At 61.3% G+C, this 16,436-nt stretch overlaps 2 protein-coding genes across 2 annotated transcripts; one reads left to right on the top strand and one right to left on the bottom strand.

Annotated features, from left to right (window-relative positions):
• Nucleotides 1-1,207: 1,207 nt before the first annotated feature.
• Nucleotides 1,208-7,379, top strand: POLR2C (RNA polymerase II subunit C). The gene is made up of 9 exons (XM_045818742.1): nucleotides 1,208-1,353; nucleotides 1,526-1,575; nucleotides 3,486-3,554; nucleotides 3,672-3,724; nucleotides 4,934-5,062; nucleotides 5,466-5,517; nucleotides 5,739-5,907; nucleotides 6,046-6,120; nucleotides 6,644-7,379. The coding sequence occupies exons 1-9, from the start codon at nucleotides 1,268-1,270 to the stop codon at nucleotides 6,786-6,788; spliced, it is 828 nt and encodes a 275-aa protein (XP_045674698.1). The 5' UTR covers nucleotides 1,208-1,267; the 3' UTR covers nucleotides 6,789-7,379.
• Nucleotides 7,380-7,549: 170 nt separating this feature from the next.
• Nucleotides 7,550-15,401, bottom strand: DOK4 (docking protein 4). The gene is made up of 8 exons (XM_045818741.1): nucleotides 15,063-15,401; nucleotides 11,164-11,271; nucleotides 10,910-11,024; nucleotides 10,515-10,634; nucleotides 10,233-10,422; nucleotides 9,391-9,529; nucleotides 9,088-9,211; nucleotides 7,550-8,969 (listed from the first exon to the last, which is right to left on the bottom strand). Exons 1-8 carry the CDS (start codon nucleotides 15,126-15,128, stop codon nucleotides 8,851-8,853), a joined length of 981 nt encoding a protein of 326 aa, XP_045674697.1. The 5' UTR covers nucleotides 15,129-15,401; the 3' UTR covers nucleotides 7,550-8,850.
• Between the last annotated feature and the right edge of the window lie 1,035 nt (nucleotides 15,402-16,436).

Raw genomic sequence — 16,436 nt, 5'->3', positions numbered from 1 at the left:
GTTCTGGGTGGCCATAATTCAGGCCATAGCACCTGTCTGCCACTTCGCTGGCTCCTCTCTAAGCCCACTGCATACTGTTGGGTGAAGTCACAAGCCAATAGGAATTTCCAGTCTCTTCTGCAGGGCCTTCCACTGGTCCCTGTCGGCACCTTTCCAGTTCCTTTCATCTCAGCACCCTGTCAGCTTCCCTGCTGTAGCTCTTGCCAATTTCATTCTCTTCTGTATCCTTCCCAGCATCCTATTCTCTCTCAATGGCCTTCCTCCCTCTCTCAGATGTCACTCCTTGCTAAAGTAAACTCTTCATCTCTTCTGATTAGTCTTCTCTGGCCCACGAAGTCTAGCCCCTTCCCTCCGAGTTCTAATGTAGGGCCTCTTTTCTCCATGGGAGCAGCTGCCACCCACCTTTCTGAGGCCCATTGAACCCTCTCCGCGCTGCTGAGGGGACTCTGGTCATTCATTTATTGCACGTTCACCCAGTGAGACGCACACTGGCAGGCACTGGGGGTGCAGAGCTGAAGAGCCACTCCCCCTCCCACCCACTGCAGCTGCGCAGTTCCTGCAGGCTGGAAAATACATGACCCAGGCTCGAGGGTGGGAGGGAAAGGGCACATACCTACTGTTCGAGTATACTTTGCCACAGTATACTTTCCTTTTCCTATAAATGTACAAATTTCATTCTTTTTAAAAAAAATGATAGTTTTCTTATGTTGGTATATTTCACCCCGGTCTCTCGATGGACAATTTTTATTTTTTAAATTATTACTTACTGATTTTTACAGGGAGGGGAGAGAGAAACATCGATTCATTGATCCACTTATTTACGCATTCGTTGGTTCCTTCCTGCATGTGCCCTCATCCTTGACGTGTTATTTGGATGACACTGGAACCAACGGAGCTACCTGGCCAGAGCACTTTAGGTTATTTTTTGATATTACAAACTGTTGCAGTGATCTTCCCTGTAAATGTATCCGCTCACAACTTAATTAAGTATTTCTGCAGTATGAATTCGTGGGAATGCTATTGCTGAGTCAAGTGTGTGTGCATATTTTTCAAAATCGTCATCCAGTGCTTGGATCGGGTGCTTTTAAATCAGGCGGCGGGTGGGAACGGCGGACCCGGAGCAGTCCCGGCCTCCGAGCAGCAGGTGGCGCTGTGGGGCGCGCCTTCGAGGAGGCGGCGGGGACCAAGCTGACCGACTTCCGGTAACTTCTGGTGCCGCGGTGCGCAGCGGGGCAGACGCCGGAGTCCGGCCGGGAGGCGGTTCGCAATGCCCTACGCCAACCAGCCCACCGTCCGAATCACGGAGCTTACCGACGAGAATGTCAAATTCATCATCGAGAATACGGACCTAGCGTAAGGCTACTGAAGGAAGCGGCTGGTGGCTCGAGCCCCGGGGGCCGGGGCGGGGGGATGGGGTCGTGTCTGCTGGGCCCCGTGTCGTGGCTTTCACTCAGGGAACCGGGAGGCTCGGGACCGGCATGTCGAGGCTGCGGGGCCCTCACGCCGTTCGGTTTTCATCCCCCAGGGTGGCCAACTCTATTCGGAGAGTCTTCATCGCTGAGGTGCCCATAATAGGTAAGCGACCCCCGCCTTCTCGTTGCCAAGCTACCAGTACCTTCCTAGACTCACCCCCGCCCCGCCCCCCCCCCCGACCACACTCACCTGGCGCTTCTGCCTCCAGGCTTTGGTTTGGGCGAGGGGTGAGGGCGCAGAGACGACACCAGGGCCGCTTCTGGCCACCGCCCTGGCTCCCACCGGCCACTCAGGCCCGCTCTTACGTTTGCATTGGTGAAGAGCGTGGGTGCGGGAGTCTGCGAACTTGGGTTCCAGGCCTGCTTTTACTTCTTGTGTCTGTGAAACTTGGGCAAGCTTTTGAACTGTGGGCTGTAGTTTCCTCGGGAACGTCGGGACACCGGTAGTATTCACGAGGGTGATAAGAAGGATTAAGGGAGGTCATCACCTTTAGGTGCCTGGCGTCTAGGGAGTGTTCAGGCCCTGCAGATGTCTTTTTATGAGTGTTTCTTCAAGTGCACTTACGGAGCATCTTCAGAGCCAGGCAGTGGCTGGGCACTGGGAATGCAGAGCTGTGCAGTACAGGGTTCTCACCCCCTGGAGCCCACAGCGGAGCTGCAGGGCAGAGGTGCGTCCACAGGCAATGCTCGTGCAAGGTAGCCCTGGACCAGCCGTGCTGGAGAGGCAGAGCCCGGTGCTGCTGTTGCTTGGGGGGGGGGCGGTTCTGGCTGGCTCTGGTTCCGGCTGTACCACGCCAGGTATTTTGCACATTTACAAACATTCTGCAGGTGTTTTCTGAGGGTCCACTTAGAGGGTTTGGGTCAGGAAAAAGAAACGTCAGAGCTGCTGCATGGCACACAAACTCCAGGGGAACTAAGCAGGCCAGTGGTCCGTGCACGGGAGGACGCGGTGGTCTAGCCACCTCGTCCCCCGCGTCACTGCAGCTCAGAGCCTGGCCTGCTGGACCTCCCTTGGCCTAACCACTCCGTGCCTCTGGGCCTCTGCTTCAAGAGTACAGTGAGGGAGTTGCACTTGACCATGCAGCCCTAACATTCCAAATCGAAATGTTACCTTTTCCACAAATTCAGTTCTGCAAATAATTGAGAGCCTGCTACTCTCCAGGCCACAGCTGGGGATGCGAAAGTTAAAACCCCTGAAGACCCTGCCCCAGGAGCTTTCAGAGCTTGAGGGAGAGACAAGACACACACACAAACGTAACACAAGGCGCAGTGTGGCGAGTGTCTAAAGAGAAGTCTGGGCAGATTTTGTAGGGAGGAGCTGTGCCCGTGTCATGGGTGCTCAGAGGGTTGTAGCCTGTGTCAGGGGGCGTAAGGGCATGCCAGGGCGGGTGGCAGGGGCGGAGAGATGCAGAGACAGAGAAGGTTGGCTCTCGGTCCTTATTTGATGTGGGTCGGGGAGGCAGTAAGAGGCATGGAGCAAAGCAGTCTGGGGCCTTGCTCTGTCTGGTCCTTCTCTGGGCTGTTCCTAGCGTCCACACCCCACATTTGGCAGATGGGCTCCAATGCTGTTTGTTTACATGAAGGTGTGAACGAATGAGTGAGTGAGTGAGTGAGTGAGTATGTGTTTAAGTCAGGTGTATGCGAGCGTGTGGTTCTTCCCCTCCTAATAGCTCACTGCTGGAAGGGATTGGATTTTATACGTAGTACGCCTTGCCCGTTAAAGGTGTGCCATAAACGTTGGTTGATTGAGTGATGATAGAGTTAAATAAGGCGCTGTTTTCGTCTGTACAGGGAACCCCCAGCATGAAACCCTCCTGGGGGTGGGAGTGTAGTTCTCGCTCAAACTCGGGTCCCTGGGCTCCAGCCTAGAGCTGTGGGAGTCAGAGGCAGGCCGCCTGGCCGGGCCCCGAGGGCCAGGAACCTCGGGTGGCTCCCGACCCTGGAGAGCCACTGCTCCCAGTCTTCCGGAGAACCCGGTGGCTCAGCTGCGTGTCTGCTTCCTTCGCTTTTTAGCCATCGACTGGGTTCAGATCGACGCCAACTCCTCAGTGCTTCACGACGAGTTCATCGCTCACAGGCTTGGTGAGTGCCGGGTTTGGGAAGGCGAAAGGGTCAGAGAGCAACCCTCCTCACTCCCAAGGGGACTTCCAGGTTGGCCTGGCCGCTGGGCCTTCTTCAGAGTGCTTTTCTGTCTTCCAGGATTAATCCCCCTCACCAGCGATGACATCGTGGACAAGCTGCAGTATTCCCGGGTAGGCTGGGCGCCGGGTGGGCTGTGGGGCGGGGGAGGCGGGGCCTTCAGTTTTTAGGGGTGTTCTCCTCCCCTGCTTCCAGCCCTTAGGGAGACAGTATGGAGATAGTATCCAGGCCTGGGGCCCGCACTGTCCTCAGTTCTGAGGGGCCTCCGAGCGGTCAGTTTCACGGGCATCGGGGAGTCAGGTCAGCCCATGACGTGCCTGTTCACGCCAGCCGGGGGCTGCCCGTCCTCAGAGCCTGGTCTGTTCAGGCTCTGCTTTTCAGAGCGTCTCTTCCTGGTGGCGGGGGCCTGGGACGCTGCAGGGAGTCCCCGGAAGGTTGGGGGCGGGGAGGACAGGACAGGGGTGAGACCTGTCCCTGGACCAGCGCCCGAGGGACTGGGGTGCTGGCCCCTGCTGGGTTTGTGGCTCACCCCACAGGCGCACCAGGTGCATTTCCCTCGCCGGTGTGAAGGGAGAGCAGTTTGCTTGACTACATTGTGGTAGCTTCTTACTGGGGACTGGGGTGTTTTAAGAGCAGCAAACTGGGGGCAACTGTTGAAGCTGAGGAATGGTCTCTCACACTTTTTGGTTTTTGTGAATTTATGCAGTTTTTCGTAATAGAAACTTTTTTAAGTTTATTTGTTTATTTTTAGAGGGGAAGGGGGTGGTGGAGAGAAACATCAATGTGTGGTTGCCTCTCACATGCCCCCTACTGGGGAACCCAGCCCACAACCCAGACATGTGCCCTGACTGGGAATCGAACCAGCGACCCTTTGGTTCACAGGCCTGCACCCAATCCACTGAGCCACACCAGCCAGGGCCTAGAATTTTTTTTTTTTTTAAGAGAAGGTCAGTAGCTTAGAACTTGAACAGTACTATTTCTACAGTTCCCTTTGTTTTGTCTTAAGTGGTGATTACATTTCCCGAGCCCGTCCACTTAGCCTGCGGGAGGCCGAGCTGAGCATCACGGTGGTGCTGTGGGGAGGAGCACTCCCAGGGCCAGGCTGAGACGCGTGTGCAGGGAAGCGTGGGTGTCGGCACGCCTGTGTTGTCCCTAGACTGGGAAGTGCCTGCCTCTGAGGAGGCTGCCAGGGCGACACAGCTCCCCACAGGGAGAGCCCAGAGGCCGGCCGGCCCTTGCGCACGAGAGGCAGCGGGAGGAACCGGGAGCTCGGGGTCCGCCGGCTCCCCACAGACTCGCTGCTGCTTGTCTCCCGGCCGCAGGACTGCACGTGCGAGGAGTTCTGCCCCGAATGCTCGGTGGAGTTCACTCTGGACGTGCGGTGCAACGAAGACCAGACTCGTCACGTCACGTCTCGAGACCTCATCTCCAACAGCCCCCGGGTCATCCCGGTCAGTGTCTCCGGACAGCTCCCCTGCCTGCAAGTGGGCCGGACGGGGTGGACTCTGACAAGACGCCGCCTCTCCCCGGCTGCCCTCTGGGGCCTGGCAGTGCTGGTTCTGCGCCCTGCAGGGCAGGGCGGACGCCGTACTGGTTCCCCGTGCCCCCTCTCACCCCGGGACCCTTGTGAGAGGCTGAGTCCTGTTTGGGCTGAGCAGGCGGTCACAGAGCCGCTAAGCGGGGGTGGGAGAATCACCGGCACAGACCGGGTCCTAGTAGGCACTTCCGCCACCTCGTTCCCGGCACCCTGTCCCCAGTTCGACAGGTTGTGACCGGAAGTCCTGGAAAGTCGTTTCCAGAAGTGGTGCCTGGGTGATGGACAGCTAATGGAGGTCTGTGTTTGGGCCCCTCCAGGTGACATCCCGGAACCGAGACAACGACCCCAACGATTATATGGAGCAGGACGGTGAGGGGCTGCAGCGCGTGTGTGGGGTCTGCCCGAGCCAACGCTTCGTGGGCCACCGGGGAGGCGGCGACCTGACCAGGCTCTCGTGCCGCCCGGTCCCCTCCTCCGCTGGCCTCCGGTCCGCTTTCCCGGGTGTCTGGGGCCTTCCGGTGGCTCTCGGGTCAGAGCTGGGGGTGCCGCGCCTCTCCTGGCCGGTGACCGACTCCCACCCCTCCCCGCAGACATCCTCATCGTCAAGCTGCGGAAGGGCCAGGAGCTGAGGCTGCGCGCCTACGCCAAAAAGGGCTTTGGCAAGGAGCACGCGAAGTGGAACCCGACCGCAGGGGTGGCTTTCGAATATGACCCCGACAATGCCCTGAGGCACACGGTGTACCCCAAGCCAGAGGAATGGTGGGTCCCGGCTGGAGTATGGTGGAGGCAGGCAGCTGGGGTGGGTGGGTTGGGTAGGTGGGTGGGCATCCCCGCTGTGGGCACAGGGACCCTGGAAACAGCAGTAGTGACCCTGTGCTGCCCTGTGCTTGACCCCAGGCCAAAGAGCGAGTACTCAGAGCTGGATGAGGATGAGTCACAGGCGCCCTATGACCCCAACGGCAAGCCCGAGAGGTAAGAGACCGCCTGGCTCGGGAAGGGGGAGTGTGCGAGAGCGTGCCGCTTGGGTGCAGGCTCTGGGTTGGGGAGACACTGTCCCCGCGCCCCCCTCCCGTGGGCTGAGCAGGGCTGAGGACCACCGAACTCACTGTGTGCACATTCCACTTCAGTCACCGTGGGGAAGGGGGGCCTCCAGGTATCCAAGCCCTCCGGATTCTGGGTTTCAACCTCCCAAGAAGGGGTGGACCTGGGGCCAGACACTGACTCGTCTTCTACTGATGACCATGGAGATGCCGCGCCTGCGACCCTGCCTGTGTGTTTTCCCCTTTCTCAGTGTGGGATACAGCCGCACAGAAGTGTTTGGGGGTTTCACTGACTGGAGTGACCTGGGGGCTGGTTTTGAGATGGCAGTAGCGTCGGAGGGACGTCACCCCGGGGTGGGTGGAGGTCAGGTGGGAGGGAGTCAGACGCCACAGGGAGGGCGGGGCGGGGCGGCCTGCCCCTTGGGGAGGCTTCTCACCGGCCCCTCGCCCCTCAGGTTTTACTACAACGTGGAGTCCTGCGGCTCCCTGCGCCCTGAAACCATCGTGCTCTCCGCCCTCTCTGGACTGAAGAAGAAGCTGAGTGACTTACAGACCCAGCTGAGCCACGAGATCCAGAGTGACGTCCTAACCATAAACTAGCTGCGACTCGCCTGCTCCGGCACGGAGGGATCTGGGCTGCGTCGCAGGTCTGTCCATAGATGCCTCACTTCCAGGTCTGGGCAGCGGTCACTTACGTTCCTTGGCAGCCATCGGTACCCGCCAGAGGTCACGGTGGGGAAGGCAGGCCCGTCCCAGCCTCGCTTGGTCAGAGAGAGACCGCCGGGGTGACGCTGGTATCCGGGGCAGGGCAGTCTCTTCTCGGACACTCAGCATCCCTGGCCCTCCCTGCTTGCTGATTGCCTGTCCTCTGCCCGGAGCCCAGACCCTCTCCCCCGGTGCCGAACCGGCCTGTAGGGGTCGCACTGCTTCCCTGTTGAAAACCACTGAGCTGGACCCTCCTCCTCTGGTCATTTCAGGTTTGGTTTTTGTCCAAACGTTGGCATTTTCACAGTCGTACCTTAGGTTTCTGGTGTTAGGGGTGAGTGCGCGAACGCTCCTTCAGGCTGCCTGCAAACCCAGGGCCCTCCTGCTGACACGTCACTCAGGTTCCCGAGTGTCCTAACTTGAGAACAGTGTTAGACCCTGGTTGCCCCCCACCCCGCCCCCAAATAAACCCTGTGTTTCACTCTCTGCTCCTGAGTTAGGACTTCACTGCCAGCGGTCCGACTGTTTAGTTTGGGGTAGATGGGAGGGGGAGTGTGAGGGTCTGTGTCCTGTAGGGAGGAGACCAAGGCAGTCAACTAGGCAGTCTGCGGGGAGGGGTCTGGAGATGACGGCAATACAGTCCAGAAAGGAAGTGATATTTATTAACAGTAGAGTTTTTATTTTTGGCAATAAAGAGCACAACATAATCTCCTTCATGCGTCATCGTGCCACTAGCTGAGCCAGCCAGCTCTGCCTGCCTCCCCGAGGCCTTGGCCCAGGCTCCCTTCGGGCTGGCGTGTTCCTCCCGGAGGTCCTCCCCCCGGGGCAGCTTCAGGGTGGGCGGGGCTGGCCGCGGCCCCTCCCGGCTCCAGGGTTCTGCTGCGGGAGCCAGTGCTTCGTCGTCCTCCTGCCACAACTCGGGTAGTGGTTATTTACATCAAGGTAACAAGGTCTGTTTCCACAAATCAGAACCCTAAAGTATTTATTTAAAAAAAACAAACCATACACGCAACCATAGGTTCGATGTGGATAGAAAGATAGCCCTTCTGCCCAGTAGTCAGTAAATACCAGCACTAGAAAATCAATTGCTTTAATTGCATTTCAGCAGGGAGCCTCAGCACCATGTGGGGAGGGGGGGCGAGGAAGGGCTGGTTTCTGAGTGCTTTCTGGCCAGAGGGCGGCCAGATGCGGGGCGGGGCGCCTGTGCCGGGGCACTGCCCGCCCCGGGTCAGTGAGGGGGGGCAGCAGGGGAGCTCCCCACAGCAGGCCTGCCGCGGCCTTCCCTCCTGGCCTGGCCCGGGGGCAGGGCAGAGCTGGGAGCCGGCCCCCTCCCCTGGCTGAGGTCTCGGCACTCACCCCCACAGGGCAAGCTTCTCGGCCTCCAAAACAGGAAGGGGCCTGGGCAGACATCTTCAAGCCAGACTTCCACCTGAGGTGTCAACCAGATGTCATCAAGTGGCACCTCCTCGGGCCACTCTGGCCCCGGAGGACCCAGGAAGCTGCCTGCCACCTTAGCCCTTGGGCGGCCCGGGCAAAGCCGGCCCAGAGTTCTGACCGCCTCCCTCCGGCCCGGGCAGTTCACACAAGTCCTGGCAGCGGGAGGGCTGTGCCACCAAGGACATCCAAAACCAGCCTCGACTGGCCTGGTCATGGGATTAAAAACTGGGGTGGCAGGGAGGGACGGGGGAATCTCATTAATATAGAATATGTCATAAGCCATATATATTAAAATCATTAACAGTATATAGTCCCATGGTAGCTCCAGCCCCTCACATGCTCAGGTGGTGTGGCCAGCCCTTGGCCTTGGTCCGGCCTCACCCACGGGGGCAAGGAAGGGACAGCGGGCTCCCCTTCTCCAGGCTCTTGGCCAGCAGCCCCTGAGGCCGCCCTCAGCACGCTGCGGTCGGCCCTGCAGCTGGGCAGCCTCAGTCATCGTCCGTGCACACCAGCCCTCCTGTCACTGGGCTGGCGTCTTGGCCTCGCTGCCGTCCCCCTGGCTGGGCTTTGGCTTTAGCAGGATGAATCTGTTGAGGAGGTCCGTTTCTGAGCTGGCCTGGGCTGCCCCACACGCCTCACCTGTGGACACACGGGCAGGCTCGGGACTCCAGTCCAGGGGGAAAGACCCCCACCCAGAAGGCCCCGTCTCCCACAGCAGCGCGGCAGGTGGCTGTGGGCACTGCAGGGACGGACTCACTGGTGTAGCTGGAGGCCTCGGCGATGTTCTGGGAGCCGGTGATGTGGTGCCAGTAGGCGCTGCGGGGCAGCATGGTAGTGGGCGTGCAGGGGTAGGAGTAGTGTTCCGTGCCCTTGTTCAGCAGCTGTGGGCCAGAGGAGGGTCCCTCCCATCAGCCCTGGGGGCGTGGCTTACCCAGGGCAGCCCAGCCCCAGACCCTGCCTGCCGCCTCTACCTGTGCACACTGCACCTGGCGCGCTGCAGGCACTCTGCCTGCCCATCAGCCTCCCCTGGACCCCGGGCCCGAGACGCCCACTGCCTCACCCTCACGTTCTTCTCCATTTCCAGCAGCACCCGCTTGTGCTGCTCAGCGATGGCCAGGGTGGCACTGTGGACCCTCTGGTAAATCTGCTCCCCCTCCTGCGTCTGGAAGGTGTAGAGCCCTTCGCCAGCATCGCACATCCTGGGGACACAAGTAGCAAGGTGGTGGGCACTCCACCCCACACATGCACGCACCTGATGGGACTGTCCTGTACCCTGGGCCCTCTGGGAAGCCGGCAGGGCTGCTGCCTGGGGTCTGACCACACGCAGTGTGAGCGGACTGGCAGCATTTTCCATGGGCCAGGGAGCGATCCACAGGAATTGGACCATTCAGTTCTCTCCACCACCCTCTCCGGTCCCTGCACTGTTAGTTTCCTCATTAGTGGGGGTATCTCAGACCACGTGACAGTGAGGAAACAGGCATGCAGAAGGTGTAAGTCACCTCACCAAGGTTACAAGGGGGATCACCCAGAACTCGAGTCTAGGCCAGCTGGCTCCTGAGCTCATGCTGCAGGTACCTACCCCTCCCCACGACCCCGTGAGGTTAGGTGTTTTTCTCATCCCCTCTGTGACAGATGAGAACAGGCCCTGGCTGGCCCACGGCCCCAGAGCCGGTCCGTGCCAGGGCCTGCATGCGATGCGAGGCCAAGCATCTGATCGCAGTAAGCCCCTCCCCGCCCTGCCTGCCGTCAGCCTCCATTTCCTCATCTGTAAAGTGGGAACACTGTTCCCTTTCGGGTTGCAACGCTGATGGATGCCTTAAGCGTCAGCACAGTGCCTGGTGCAGGTGAGTGGCAGCCACCACCATGGCCGTGTTGGGGTGGGAGGGGGGGGGAGGGTCCTACCGGCCCGCCTCAAAGGTGAAGCGTGTGGCGTCCCTGCCATAGCGGCGCAGTGAGCAGAGGGGCCACGAGACGAGCTTCACGCGGGGGTTGTGTATGTCCCAGAGGTAGATGTTCTCGTGGGTGATCTGCAGCTTGCACTCGCCGTACACGTCCAGGTTGGGGCAGGGCAACAGGAAGACGTTGAAGCGATCTGCAGGGGGTGGGGACGGAGGAGCCGGCCTGGAGCTTCCTGTGGAGAGGCCTCGGGCCCCCTCCCCACCCTCTCCCAGTGCCAGGCCTCACCTGTCTGCTCGCACTGCACCCCCGGGGCCAGGAGGTCCGGCTCCCCCAGACTGATGTCGTTGAGCCTGGAGCCCAGGCACTCCACAGACAGGGTCTTGTACCACTCCTCCGCCTCCAGCTCTGGAGAGGACAGCACCTCGTCCCGTGCCAGCACAGGGCCCCTGCAGCCCACCGCCTCGATCTGCTCAGCCTGAGCTGCCCCACCAAGCCAGGCGGGGAGGGCGGGGCCAGCGAATCCCGCCTGTCGGCCCCGCCTCATCCTGCTGCCTGCCTGGCCAGAGGCACCCCCAGCCATCCTCCCAGCCGGGACTGCCCTGCTCTGCCTTCCCCCTGGCCCGCCAAACCCCAACTGGCCCAGGGGTGCCGGGTGGAAGTCTGCAGCCCCTGGGGCTCACCTGAGTCGCAGGTGAAGGTACGGGCTGAGTCATCAGTGAATATGATGGCCACCGCCTGCCTCTTGGTCTCCTTGGGGAGCCGCGTGACACACTTCACGTTGCTGATCTCAGTCACCTGGGACAGCATCCACACGGGACTCAGCCGGGTTACAGCACCTCCCTCTGCACAGCTCACCACCCCCAGAGGGCGCTCTTGGACCCCAGGACTCCGCTCTGCTCACAGGTCAGGGGAGCTAGGGCCCAGGCCCCCTAACCTTGGGGCAGCCTCGGAGGCACACTGACTTCTCATCCGGGTACTTCTCCAGCCGCTGGGGCCCCTTGCTGGAGGATTTCCGGAACACCAGCCAGCACCGGCGGTAGATCTGTGGGGCAAGAGGGCAAGGGGATCAGGCTTCCCTGGCCTGCCAGCCACCCAACAGGGCCCTGCAGTTACCCCTGCTTACCGCAGGGGGCAGCACCACACAGCCTCGCCAGGAGGCCCCAGCCCAGGGGAAAACCTGGCAAACCCTGGGGGAGTTCTCCTCCCCAAACTCACTTCTTGGCTGGCTCTGGAAGGCTGCTGTTCCACAGAGGGTGAGCTCCAGTTACAGCGAGCTCAGCTCTGAGTGTACAGTTGACCCTTGAACTACACAGGTTTGAACCATGGGGTCCACTTATACAGGGGTTTGGGGGTTTTTTTCCAATAAATATACAGCCCACCTTCTGTATCCTGGGTTTCACAGAATTTTTTCCCCCATCCTCACCCAAGGACATGCTTATTGAATTTAGAGAGGAAGGGAGGGAGGGGGAGGAAGAGAAACATCAATGTGAAAGAGAAACATGGATCAGAACCAAACCCACAACCAGGCATGTGCCCTGCCAGGGTATCGAACCGGCGACCTCTTGGTTGATGAGGACGATGCTCCAACCAACTGAGCCCCACCGGCCAGGGCTCCGCGGGGGTTTTTGTCTGTGGGTGGGCATCTGTGGATGTGGAGGGCCTGCTGCCTGCATTGTTCTTATGCCATTTTATGGAAGGGACTTGAGCACCGGCGCACTTGAGTATCTGCGGGGCCCTAGAACCAACCTCCTGCGGGTACCGAGGGACAACCGAGGAGTCAAGGCTTTCTACTTCGAGGGAAAGGGGGCTCAGCACCCCTAACCCCCACGTCGCTCCACTGTGATGTAAGCAGCCAGCACTGACCAGGGGCCCCGTATGTGTCCTTTTTGGTATCAGGGCTCCACATGGGTGACCTGGGGTCACTCGAGGTCGGTTCTGTTCTGTCCACTTTATAGACAAGGAAGCTGAGGCACCGAGCGGTGACGTAACAGCTAGTAAACGGTTGAGTTAGTCTCCCAAACAGGCTGTCTGGACCCAGAGCCACACCTCGGAGCCCCCTGCTCACCGAGTCCCGCCCAGGGCTCCAGCAGCACCAGCCGCACAGAGAGAGCGTCCTGGGGACAGGGGTCAGACCCTTCTCCACTCCCCCCTCCCACACAGCACCACAGCCTGGGCCCTGGAGCCGGGCTGGGCTCCTGACTCCAGCACTTCCCTCACCCTCCTGTCATTCTCCCACCACCCTGGGGTGCAGGAGGCCGGGGTGAGTTGCCTGTTCCATTTGGGAAACTGGCACCAAGAACCTGGGGTCACACCAGAGCACAGTGCCTTCCCTGGCCAGGTTCCCTCCTTGTCCAGCCACTGCCAGTGACCCTGTGCCCAACACCACCCAAACCCGCTACCGCTCCTGGGACTCCTCCCAAGGGTCAAAGTGCCAGGGAGGGAGCAGATCATTCCCTAGGGCTCCAGGGGCAAACTGGTGGGTCAGACAACTTGAGGGGGGGCCCTGGCTCCCTGGCCAGGCTACAGACTCTTCCTTCCATGCCCCCCCACCCCCGTCTCAGGCTCTCACCCAGCCCTGAGCCTGGCTGGCACGCACCGCCCCTCTCAGTGGGCACTCCAGGGCCTGCAGACCCCCAACCTGCAGAAATCTCTGATATTCCTCACACTGGCAAACACTGGGGACACCAAGGGGTGGCCCAGAGCAGAGGTGGCAAGGGGGCTTCTGGGCCATAGCCCCACCCCCTCCCAACCCTGGTCTGCTCTGTAGGCTCAGGTCCTGGGCAGGCAGAGTCCCAGGGTGCAGGGGGCCTGGAGGGCCTGGCTCAGCCCCGGCCTATCGACCTAAACGGCAGCAGGCCTCAGCTCTCAGCCAGGAGCTCCTTTAAGGGCAAACACGGTGTTTTATTCTCAGAATCCCCACTCACATCCTGGGAGCCTCGTTAACAGAGCTCTGAATGACCAGATGACAGACCGTGAATGAATGGATGGATGGATGAGTGCCCCAGATATGCCCTGCCAGGTAGGGCTCCACGCTGCTGCTGCTGCGTCAGGGGCAAGAGGCCTGGGGCCCAAGCACCGGGGTTGCCTGGTTACAGGGATACACACACTCACAGAGCCCCAGGGAGCCCCTGCGTGGAGGGCTCTCCTTACCCCCTTCTCACAGGTCTGGCTTTGATTGCTCCTTCAGAGACCTGCCAGGCTCTGCCTGGGAGGAAGGCCCTGGCAGGTTGGGGGTGGGCTCCTGATCCCTCCGGCCCCTCCCTCTCTGCCCTGTGGGTGAGACGTAATGGCTGTCCTGGCGGCGACCACAGTCCCTGGAATCAGGTCTGACTGGGGAAGCTGACTTCCCTGAGTTGTGGGGTAGGGGGAACCTCAGACTGGGCCTGGCCATGTGCCCGGCTCCCCACGCCCCTTCCCTTGGCCGTGTCCACCTTGGAGGTTCCCCGTCTGCCAGGACAGGCCTCAGACTGGGCCCAGTGGCTGCCCCAGGTGGCTTGCCTTCCAGGTAAGCTTCGTCCTGGGCAGGGCCTCAGCCCAGCTGGCCCCTGGGGACCTGCCAGGCCGGAGCCCAGGGGGATGAGGAGCCACATGAGGAGCTGGGCCCCCCACTTGGCCCCCACCGCGGCTCAGCCTCTCTCTGCTCCCTCAGGGTAAAAGCAGAGTGGCTAATGGCCACCAGAGCCCAGTCTCCTGGGCTGGGGCCCAGGTCAGGACACAGATCCACACTCAGATGAGGCTGCAAACATGCCCACCCCCACGGGGCCCTCAGGCAGGAGGGGCACCCCTCTCCAAGGCCAGCGCTGCTCCGTCTGTCCTGCATGCAGGCGGCACCCAGGCCAGGGAGCTGGTATGGAGCCCTGCTCCTCCCCCACCCCCCTCAGGCACAGCCAGCAAGCCTTGAGCAGTCTGATCCCACCCAGACCCCATCAAGGCCATGGGGGAGGGACGAGGGGAGGGACCAGGGACCGGGGTAAAACACTAGACTTGGGCCACCTCAGTCACCAGGGTTTCTTTCCTTCCTGCTGGGAGGGGACAGCCACCAGGTCCCTCAGCGGAGGTGGGGAGGGTCGGCAGAGGGACAGGGGCAGCCAGCTCCTGGACAATTCTACCAAGATCTTTAAGCCGGTCCCCGGGGTCCCTGCTTATGCCTCGTGAGGGGTCTTCACCAGCAGGGGGTGGGAGAGGGTGCCCACCCAGGTGTGCCTGAGGCTTCATCTCCAAGCCCCAGCTCCAGGCCCAGCACCCAGCGCAGTGGGGAGCACCTCGGAGCCAGGGCCCCAAGTTCTCATTCATAAACCACAGACACGTCGGCCGCTGCACCCCTCCCGCCAGCACGCGCCCCCACAACCAGCCACTCTCCTTTTCAAACACTTCCTTCACGGGAAAAGCGACACCCGAAGAGAAATAAATACCTGTACGCAGAACGCAATGGGAAGCGGGGGTCGATAAGGCACTTCAAAGAGAAGAGGCCGGGGGAGGGGGGAGTGGAGGGGAGAGACGTGGAGAGGAGCACAAGGAGGAGCAGAGGGGAAGCGAGAAGGGGGTCTCCGCTCCCCGCTCCTGGCCCCTGCCGCTGCCCTGGTGACAACTTCAACAATAGCCAAGGAGCCTGGGCTGCCACCGCCGGCCCAGCCGCCGGAATGCCCGCCAGTCCTGCTGGGGCGGGGGCTGCAGCAGACAGGGCCGGGCCCAGGCACACGCCAGGCAGCCCGCCGGCCAGGGGCCTGGCGACCACAAATGCACGGTGGCGCTGAGCGCGCACCCCGACCTGCCGGGTTCCAGACCAAGTCCCCGGCGCCCGGCCCCCGGCAGTGCCCCGGGAGGGTGGCTCACCCCAAGCTTCCTGCTCTTCATCCTCACGTAGCCTTGCTTGACGATGTCGCTGAAATTGGTCGCCATGGTTTCCCCACCTTTTCTTGGGCTCAGGGCCTGGCCGAGGCGAGGCGGGGGACGCCCAGGTGGCCTCAGTTTCGGGCTCCTCAGATCACCTGTTCGAGATCCTCCTGCGGGGCTTCCGCGCAGAGGCAGAGCCGGCCGCTGCTCACCTCGCCCGCCTCAGCATTGTTCTAGCAGCTCCTTCGCCCGGCGCCTGCTGGAAATGAAAATGACAGGGAGATGAGACAGTGACATCTTTCTCTTCCCTGGCTGTCTCGCTCTTTTTTCCTTCCTCTTCCCACACTCCTCCCTCCCCTCCTCCCCCTCCTCCCGCCCTTCTTCCTTCCCTTCCCTCCCCACCCCTGGACGCCAGAACCATTCAGGAAAACCGAGGTGGAGGCAGCCGCGAGGAAAATGGTCCAGCCCAGTCCCCTCCCTCACGGCTGGGGCTGGCGGTTAACCCCTTCCTGGGAGGATGGGCGCTGGCACCGAGGCGGAGGTAAGGGAAGAGGGAGAGGTGGCTCGGGAGCTGCTGTCCGGCCTGACCTCCTGCCTCAACTTTGGGGCAGACGTAGGGCACCTGGCCCCCTCCGTGCGCAGGAGCCCCGCGGAAGCCTCCCAGAGACAGAGGGGTCCCCAGGAGGATGGCACAGAGGTTAGGAACAGTTCCCTTTGTCAGTCTCAGCAGCCGCCGCCCCGCCCCCAGCCCCCAATCCCGCTACCCACCCCATCCTACGCTGGTTCTCTGCAGCCCCAGGCAGGAAGCTGAGAATGTCACCTCCAGCCCACTGGGGCCCTGCTCCAGGCTCCTGGAACTCTTTAGCAGCTCCTCTGGGTGGTGTTGCTTCCTGGGTGGGAGGGCAGAGTCCAGCGGGGCGGGCCCCCAGATAAGACTGAGGAATGTGTGGGCTGGCCGGAGGTGGCCCCGTAGGAGCTGATGCCTCGCCCTGGCCCTGGTGCTGGGGAGGCCCTGGGCCAGGCCCTGTGTACGGTGACCCCACGCCCTGAGGGCGGCAAGACTCGATTACAGGGAGAACTAGCAGTCACCTGGGCCTGGGGCAGAGGGCACAGCGAGACGGCAGGAGGGATGCCAAGGGGAAGTTAACATGGGGCGGGAAGTGTGAGTGCCAACAAGGGCCGCCCACAGTCAGATAACGAAGACTCAGATCTGGGGGGGCAGGTCAGGGTCTCAGTGACGACCCAGTTCAGCACCCATTTTACAGATGGAAAAATAAGGCTGCCCAGAAAGGCTCGGCAGCATGGCTAAGGTCCCACGCGTCACACAGACAGCCAGGGACAAGTTTCTGAGCAGGGGATGGACGCAGGCCTGGG

This window comes from Phyllostomus hastatus, unplaced genomic scaffold (genome assembly GCF_019186645.2).
Source record: "Phyllostomus hastatus isolate PE091 unplaced genomic scaffold, TTU_PhHast_1.1 phas_scaffold_345, whole genome shotgun sequence".
NCBI lineage: Eukaryota > Metazoa > Chordata > Mammalia > Chiroptera > Phyllostomidae > Phyllostomus > Phyllostomus hastatus.
This window is presented reverse-complemented; position numbering and strand designations above follow the sequence as displayed.

Coding starts and splice junctions, on each gene's coding strand:
- POLR2C (XM_045818742.1), top strand. CDS start 1,268: ATGCCCTACGCCAACCAGCCCACCGTCCGAATCACGGAGCTTACCGAC. Junction 1,354..1,525: donor ATCGAGAATACGGACCTAGC/GTAAGGCTACTG, acceptor TTCATCCCCCAG/GGTGGCCAACTCTATTCGGA. Junction 5,518..5,738: donor CGATTATATGGAGCAGGACG/GTGAGGGGCTGC, acceptor CCCTCCCCGCAG/ACATCCTCATCGTCAAGCTG.
- DOK4 (XM_045818741.1), bottom strand. CDS start 15,128: ATGGCGACCAATTTCAGCGACATCGTCAAGCAAGGCTACGTGAGGATG. Junction 10,423..10,514: donor GGTGCAGTGCGAGCAGACAG/GTGAGGCCTGGC, acceptor CACCCCCTGCAG/ATCGCTTCAACGTCTTCCTG. Junction 9,212..9,390: donor AAATGGAGAAGAACGTGAGG/GTGAGGCAGTGG, acceptor TCTGGCCCACAG/CTGCTGAACAAGGGCACGGA.